General features: G+C 50.4%; 1 protein-coding gene across 1 annotated transcript; it reads right to left on the reverse strand.

Annotated features, from left to right (window-relative positions):
• Nucleotides 1-257: 257 nt before the first annotated feature.
• Nucleotides 258-2,795, reverse strand: SLITRK2 (SLIT and NTRK like family member 2). The gene has a single exon (XM_062184302.1). It carries the CDS (start codon nt 2,793-2,795, stop codon nt 258-260), a length of 2,538 nt encoding a protein of 845 aa, XP_062040286.1.
• Nucleotides 2,796-8,927: the final 6,132 nt, after the last annotated feature.

Below are 8,927 nucleotides of genomic sequence, written 5' to 3' on the forward strand. Positions count from 1 at the left end.
CATAGAAACATTCACGGTGACTAATGGTTCCTAGGGAGAGAAAGTAAAAAAGATGGAGGAGAAAGCAAGAGAGAAATAATTTAAAGGAAAACCACCTGCAAAAGCACTACCATTGCTTTAACCCATTTCCAAACATTTTCAAAGTCCCCCGTTAAGGCTGGGCAAGGGAGAACACAAACAAACACAAGAGGGAATGCAGTGCTTCCAACAGTTCAGAGCAGCATCCTTTGATGCCATAGGTTGTCAATGATTTCCTTTCACAGCTGACTGATTGCAGTTTGTTTTTCCAGAACTTCGAGGTAGTCTGGTTCTGATTGCGGCTTAGCTTGCAGTAAAGGGTGGTCGGGTTTTGACTGTCCCACAAAGCATTTCCTGGGAGTTCCATATAAAACGGTTTTATTGATTCTGTCTTGGTTTTGGCGTCGAGATTCATAGGAAGGGGCAAACTGCCTTTTAGGTAAGGTACAAAAGTTATAGTGGACTAGGCCTGCACTGGGGAGTTCCTTGACTCGCTCAGCAATATTCTGATACAGCACCTCGGGCTCTCTGGGTGCAGCCTGCTTTTCCAGCAACTCAGTGGCACTTATCGTGTAAGCAAGTGTGGCTGGCTCTTCTTTTTTCTCCTCCAGGTTGCCGTAGTTGAACTCTTGCAGGTTTCGGTAATAGGCTACCGGGTCTCCTTCCTTCTGCATGTAGATAGGGTTTTGGCACATCTGACCCACGGGTGGGGGGATATAGTTATAGACATGGCCATCGGTTTTATCATGAGTCTCTGTGTTGTAAGACCCATACTGTAACTGGAAGGAACTGACATCTAAGTTGTTGCCACTCCTGGGAACAGTTGGCACTCCCTTTCTGCGTTTCAGTACGAAGACGAATAAACCGGCCCCAAAACAGACAGACAGGATAAAAACAACGAGCAATCCTAAAATTAAGACAGAAAGTGGAACTTCAGTGTGGAGTTCAGGATAAGAACTAGGAGACACACTAAGTGACCGAGGTGTGTCTGTGTTGTGATTCACCGACAAACCCGTCCCATCTGACAAGTCTGGACTATCTGGACAAATAGCCTCTCTCCCTAGAAACTTCAGGATCTCCCCTGCATGCTTAGCAGGAGACTCACAAGTCACCTCATTGATGATGACAGGGGAACTGGCATGTTCTGTCCAGTCCTTCAGCCCCATGATATCACAGGTGCAGTCCCATGGGTTCTCTTGCAGATCTATCTGGATAAAAGCTGGAAGCTGATCCAGAACCCCTTTCACAGGCAGGTGGGAAAAATGATTGTTTCTCAGATTCAGCCTGGTGAGGGCTGTGCCCCCAAATATATTATCAGGTAAGGACCGCAGGAGGTTGTTATTCAGAAAGAGTAGCTGTAGGTTAATCAAAGCATCAAAGGTCAGTGGCTTAATTTCCTTAATGACATTATACTCTAAATAGAGATACTGCAAGCTCTGCAGTCCATCAAACATAGAAGGATACAGTACTTCAAGGTAATTGCCATTCAGATACAGTCTGCGTAAACTGGTTAGGTTTGTGAAGGCACCTTCCTGAATGACCGCAATCCTATTGTTTCCTAAATGCAACAGATCCAAAGAACTGTATTCTGAGAGGTCATTCTTATACACAGTTTGAAGATAGTTCCCTGTTAGGTAGAGTTTCTTTGGACTGGTAGGTTTGGGCTGCAGGTCGGAGATATTGGTGAACTTCCTTTCTTGGCAGTTCACATTTAGACCGTTGTCTGAGCTCTGAGAGGTGCAGACACAGCTACTGGGACAAGTGAGGGGCACAGGAGACTTGGTCTGGTACACCATGATCGGTCCAAAGCTCTGCCTGTCCTTGGACACAGTCACTCGGGGAGTTGGACGGTTTCTCATTTTGGGTGGCCGGCTGGCTTTTGGGGCCCTGGTTGGGCTGAGCGCAGGATTCATTGTAGGTGACAGCCTTTGGACGTGTGTGTCAGCATGGCTGCCCCTCTGACTGGAGTCACCAGCACTCTTCCTGGGACAGAGGTCTTGTCTGGTCAGTTGGGTCACATCCTTCCCGTGCAACCTGAAGGGAGTTTCACAGACAATCTCCCCCACGAAAACAGTTATGGTGTCCAGCCAAGCCTTGAGGGGAAGTAAGTCACAAGTGCAATTCCAGGGGTTTTCCTCCAGCTGAATCTCCATGATCCCTCCGATGTGTTCAAGGACACCAGCAAAAGGCATGACTTTCAGCCTGTTCCCCCTGAGGTCTAAGTGGGTCAGCAGGACAAAGCGAAACACATTGCTGGGCAGGGACAGCAGAAGGTTGTCATTCAGGATGAGCACTTTGAGCTTATTAAGTTTGCTGAATGCCCCTGCCTCAATGGCACTAATGTAATTGTAGTCTGCCTGGAGGTACTCCAGGCTCTCCAGGCCCAGGAAGGTGTCCTCCCTCAATACCTCAAGTTTGTTGTTGTTGAGGTGCAGTCTCTTGAGAGTTTTCAGGCCGCTGAATGCCCCAGTCCGGATCTCTTGCAACCCGTTGTTACCAAGGTGAAGAGTCACTGCGTTGGAGTAATTGACAAATTCGTTTGGGTACAGTCTAGTCAGGAGGTTTCCATTGAGAAAAAGCTGATAGATTCGATACTGGGGGGGCTGGAGCAGGCTGACAGTTGTAAATCCTTTGTTTTCACAGTTAATGTTCAGTACGTTTTCCTTCTCTTCGCACAGGCAGCGGATCTTGCAAATGTCTTTGGCAGTTTTGCGACTCTCCGTCTGTAAGATCCCGGCCACGGTTAACACACTGAGGAACCAAATGCCGCTCAGCATCTTTAGGCACCTTCGTGTCAGCTCAGGTACCTACAGGCAAACCTTGGGTGGGGAGGGAGCAGGGGCAGGAAGCGGGATGCCGGGAAGAAAGAAACACAAGGAACCCTGATTAAAATGGCAAAGCAAGGAGGTGGAGTGGGAGGAAGGGAGAATGAGGGGGTGGGCAACACGGCAGCATGAAATCACTGCATTTTTCAAAGCGATTTCTTCTCTCTTTTTGGTCTCTCCCTCCCTCCCCCACACAGCCCACCCCCACACGAGTCTCGAAACACACATGCTTGCACCTGATTTCCCAGCGGGTCGCAGCCGGTCGCGGAGTCATTAGTAATCGAGTTGTCCTACTAAATCCAGCCCATCTCCTTTCCCCGGAGGCTATCAGAAGGCTCGCCCTTCTGGGGCTCGCAGCAGAAATTGCTTTAATTTATTATTATTATTATTATTATTATTATTATTATTATTTTAACTGCGCAAAAAGGGGGTGGGAAAATGAGGAATCAGGGGGCTGGCGGCGGGGTGGAGATGGGAGAGCGAGAGCGAAGAATGTGAGGTAGGGGGTACTCACACATTAGGAGAAGACAGGACCCCCTTCCTCTGCAGTCCGCCAGGAGTTTAGCATCTTCAGGAAGAGAGAACGAGCAAGGTAAAAGAAGACGCTGTTTCCAAGGGGTATGCCCTGCTTTTGCTTCTTGATTAAATATACTTGGGGCTGCGCAGAAATAAAAACCCGGCTGGTTCCAGGAGACAGAGAAGGGTTGGAATGCAGGGAAGCCGAAACCGCCGGGGAACCAGGGTGCGATTGCTTGGGGAGGTCGGGGAGCAGGCCGGTGGGGTCGGCTGACGGTGGAGATAGCGGAGCCTGGGCGCGCGCTTCCAATCCGGTGGCAGCGGCAGCAGTGCGTCTAGCAGTTTGAATTTGAGAGGCTTTGCTGGCTCCCGGGACAGGGCTAGGGTGACGTCACGGGAGGAGGGGGCAGGCAGAGGATCGAGGGCGCGCTTGGTGGGGGAGGGTGGGGCAGATGCTTCCCTTTCCTGCGAGCAGCTTTGCAAAGCTCAATTCCCGGCTGCGTCAGTTGATTCTGAACTACTCCACCTCCAACCCGCTTGGCCACTGGAGAAGCTCCTGCAGAGGGGTTGTTCAAGGAAGGGCCCTGCAAAGGGGCTGGCCCCGGACGGGGTTCCTCTAGTCCCTCTGAGTGGTCTCTTCCACCTCTCCTCCCTCCCACACCTACACACCTCCTGTGGAGCAGTGACCTGGCCATTCCAGGGGGTCTCTACCCACATTCCCAAGCAGCAGTCTAGACCCTCCTAGGAGGGTGTGTGTGTGGTGTTGCATTGTGTTCCTCCTTGCTACAGGACTGCTGTCGACTTGCTTGCCTTCTAGCTCAGAGAAGCTCTGGGTGCAGAGAGGGGGCTGTATGTGCATACCAGTGTGTCTGTGTAGGAGGATGGGGAGTTCTTCCAGGGAATTCAAGCTTCACATACGGAGCTTTGTTTCAGTGCTGAATTACTTGGGGGGGGGGGTGTCGGGTAATGACCAGCCCAGCCAGATATTTGCCTGGACTCTGAAAGCCAGCTAAAGGCTAGCTTACAGACTGAGATAAACAACGACAAAATCCATCTCCCTCTGAGATTTATACTTAGCCAGATAATGAGGTTTAAACGTGTGCTTTTGCCAGGAGGAAAGAAAGGAGGAGTGGGTGTAAGGAAGGCACTGCCAGGCTGAGCCTCAGCTGGGAGTGGGAGCCCGGGAGGGGCTGTTGAGCCCTTCAGGCTGCAAGGGCCTTGAAGCTGGGAGAACTGAAGAAGATAGTAAAAGAAGGCTGGAGCCTGAGAAACCGGAGAGAGTAGTCCTGACCTGAGATCCAGAGTACCCAACCTCTGATCTAGCTTGCTTGTCAGGTATCTCCTAATTTCTGGATCTTCCTGTCTCCATTTGTAAAAGGGTTAGATTATGCCCAGCCCTCCCTCCCCCCAGTTCTGACATTCAGTTTGGATTCAAATAGAACCTTTTCAGGGCATTGCTAATGGCCAGGTGTTGGACTTTTGCATGCCTTATTTCTTCTCCTTGTACAACCCCTTGGACCCAGGAGTCTATTTACAAGATGTGAATAATGTCTGCTGTGGTCCAGAAAAGCCATGGGCTGCCTCTGGTTGGAAGGGGGATGGGGTGGGGTAAGTCAGGAAAAGGAGGAAATGAAATAGAATGGGGAAAAGGAATTGAACAAAGGATGTGCCTGTCCCACAAAACACTTCAGCTTGCTTTCCCTGGCTCTTCAGTCTCAAATTTGATGCAGAGACAGTCAACACAGGCTCCTATTGCCTGTCCAAAAGCAGACTAGACAATCACACAGGCAAACAGAGCCATCTGAGAACAGGAAGCTCCCTGCTTCTCCCCTCATCCTTTCCTGTTAGGTCTGGGTCCTAGAACTGTTCCAGGTATGGAAGCTCCTTCTTCCCTAAGAAGGGATAGGGTAGTTTATCAACTTTGACACTAAGGCAACCTGTGGCTCTGGCCACCGCCTGCACATTTTTCTCTGGCTTTCTCTCTTCCTCCCCCTTTTCCTTCCAAGTAATGCCTTGGACCAGACATCAGGAGCCCTCCTCCCCCTGTAATTTTTGCTTAGCTTTTAGTAAGATCCTTTGCTTCCAGAACGTTGAGTTTTCCTTCTCTAAGCCATAAGACAACCATGAAAGGAATATTTCTGGTGGAGGGGAGGGTTGGAGAGCTGCCATAAATGGCCTCTGATTCTCTAATGCAGTTGCATCATTAAATGCAGACAGAGTGAGGCAGTGCAAGCACAAGTGGGCTTTCTTTCATAGCAAAGGAGCATTCTTCCTATGTATTTGTAAATATGAAAAGTACATAGTTCCTAGAGAGTGACGGCTTATTTATTTAGCCATTCGTTCAGCAAACATCGATTAATTAGCCTAATATTTCATTGAATTAGAAGCCAACATGAGAGCTGGACAAGACCTTAGAAATCGGGTTCATTTTACAGATGAGTACATTCTTTAACCAGGGGCAGTGCTGACTTGCCTGAGTTCAAAAAACTAAAATTAGATAAGGAACTCAGGGGTTCTGCATCCAGCAGCTTTCTAAAAAGCTCAAAGGCCTTAACACGAATTAAGAGTACTATGGACCTAAACTTAAATAGTGATGGTGACATTGTATGTAAATGTATTTGTGTTGTATTCAAAGGGAAACGTCAAATATTAGTTTCAGTTCTCAAATACAGTAATCTTTTTCAAGAGGTTGATGATGCTGTCAGTACTCCGTGTGGGCAGAAATGATTTTGCTAAGAATTGCAGAGGGAGGGAGAGCCAGAGAGAGATGGGGAGCTGGGGGGGATCATGAAATTCTCCCAATTATAAAATCAGGGAAATGCTGGGCGAGCGACACTGGGAATCCTGAAGTGATGTGACAAGTATTCTTTCTGTGGTTAGCTTCCTACAGGGGTCTTACTGGCCTTTCTGTTATTCCTTCAGCGTCCACAGCCAAAACATACTTATTGGGAACAAATGAGCTTCAAACCTGATTCGCACTTTAAGTAAGTTTCACTGGGCTGCGCGGCTCAGGAAGAACCGCGACAGCACTCCGCTGGGAGAGCGGTCTTTTAAAGAGGTGGAAAGGTACGGGGTGAACTGGGAGCCCAAAGGAGGTGAGGGCAGACGCTAAAGTAAGGAAAACGTTACCTTGCCTGCTTAAACCAGGACTTTTGTCGCTTTATTCTCACTGGCATGTCAGGGAGTAGAGGATGGCCCTGGTCGCCCAGGTTTCCTCAGGACGCGGTGGGTGCTGGAGGACTGGGAGTGCCAGCGGATCACGGCCACCAAACAGGCCACGAGTAGGTTGAGTCCGGCAGGCCTGCGAGGGGGCACTGCTGGCCTGAAGCCCTCTTCTCCAAACCCCAGACGGTAATCCTGGGCGAATCTCACCTTCCGGGAGACTGGGGTGTCCGCAAGTCCCCGTCGCAGTGGACGGGGCGCCAGCCTCTAGCTCAGCCCTAACTTCCCTCCCCTTACCCGCTAGACGCACGGTGCCCGCCATGCCAGAGCAGGGTCCCACAGCCCTGACGGCCACTCGGGCAGCCCTCGCCAGGGGGCTTGGGCACCGCGGGGCGTTGGAGGCTCCCGGCGAGCAGCAGTTCGCTCCGAGTGCGTGGGCAGCAATGATAGCAGGGCTGCGCGACGCGCTGAGCCTTGACCACGCCCGCGCGGACGGTCCCGCGGCGAGGAAGCTCGAGTGGGGACTAAGGGTAGAGGGCAGTCGACAGCGCGCTGCTCTCCGCGGATCGCATTCAGACTCTCCACGCCCGTTCCCGTCCCCTGTCCCCTGAGAGGCGGCTGCAAAAGGCAAGGAACTGAGGGAAGCCAGCTCCGGTGGCGTCGCCACGGTGTCCCCGAGTGCTCAGAACTTACCGAGCGAGTGCGCCGCCCGGATCGTCCCCCGGAGGCGCCCACAGCATCTGCGACGCGGAGAGGCGCGGGAGCCGGTGCGGCTTCGGACCGATGGGGCTGGGAACTAGGGCACGGCTGGGAGCGCGGGCAGCGCCCCCAGGGCAGGCCGATCCCTACAGGAGCAGCTCACCGCCTGGCCGCGCTTCTGGCAGGAAAGAGGGAGGGTGCAGACAAGGGGGGGGGGGAGGGAGAGTAAGGAGGAGGAGAGAGGAAGGAGAGAGGCTAGGGGTGGGGGAGGGATGGCGGTCCGTCTCCCGCACTTATCAATCACCCCGCAGATCAAATGGCCCTGCCGTGCACCCGGGAGGGGGATGTACCAGCCCACAAAGGAGCCTCTGCTCCGTTTCTCTGAGGAGAGCTGCTCACGCCTCTCGGCCCCTCTTTGCTTGGAAATCGGCCCAGCCCTGGCTGCTTCTACCAGGGGCTGCAGCTCGGACTGGGTCAAGTGAAGTAGGGATGGCACTGTGTGGGTTCCGCATCCAGAGGCAGACTAAGACTACTGGCTGGAAGTTACCGACTAGTGAAAGAGCGGCCAGCCGCCTGAGCCAGACACCCTCCGGGACGGCCGTTTGCATTAACTAGTAGGCACCCAATCACTGGTGTTCACAGGCAGATATTTAAGAACCTCCTAGGAGGATGGTAAACAACGAATTTCCATATAATACAGAGCTGAGCTACATTTGTGCAAAAGCGGTAATAAACACAAGCCCTCAGCAGCGCTCAAGTTCCCGTTTTAACACTGATTTTTTATTTTGTTCTTCACGGCATTCCCTGGACCTACTGGCCAGTATTTTTTTTTTCTTTTTCCTTTTTTCCCATCCTACTTTCTTTCTTCTCATTTCTTCTTCCTCTTGTTAGCAGTGCAGATCGTGTCTATTTAAAAGGAAGGCGCTTGGTGAAAGTATCAGCGTAGTTCAAGAGGGTGGTGCGGTTTTCTCCAACAGCATTGCGGTTCCCATGAAGACTTGCTTACCCTGGGGACTCTCCTTCAAGTTCCAGAGTATCTTGGACAAACTTGCACTATTATTAGTTTAAGCCAGGAGTAGGGAGTTCATCTGATGACACCAAGACACTTCCTTGTGCATCCTGGAGGACAGCGGCCTTAAATTGAAGTTGTCATAGCGCCTTGTTCTTTTTAAATACCCCCTACTGTCTGTAAAGCCTCAAATTATTTAGAATATCTGGAAGCTTGGGATGGAGACAGAACGGGAGGTGAGGAGAAAGGTACAAAATTACAGTAGCAAACTCATCTATTTTCAAGATTGTTTCCTATACATCTAAGCCAGGTTCTCACAGCTCTGGCTGCTACCTCATTCTTGTCTTTACCCTTGGGAACCTTAAGTACTTCCTTCCCTTCTTGGCTTCCTTTTCATAATGATTTTCTAGGGAGACTATGCTTGGCCTTACAAAAAATGAAAACTGATAACCTTATGTTATGAACATGTGCAGACTTGAGTCGTAGTCCAAAGAATCATAACCATATCTCTCTGAATTTAAGGATCATTGCTGTTCCTTCTACTTCATTTTTGGAAAAAGCCTTATTGAAATTTCCCTGTCATTCAGATAAGCAATTTCAGCATAACATAGTTCTCATATATGCACAAGAGTAAGCTATTTATATTACATATTCCAAAATATTTCTATTTTTTATTACTATCCTTATTTGTGTGAAAC

The sequence above is a fragment of the Lepus europaeus genome, chromosome X (assembly GCF_033115175.1).
Source record: "Lepus europaeus isolate LE1 chromosome X, mLepTim1.pri, whole genome shotgun sequence".
Taxonomy (NCBI): Eukaryota; Metazoa; Chordata; class Mammalia; order Lagomorpha; family Leporidae; genus Lepus; species Lepus europaeus.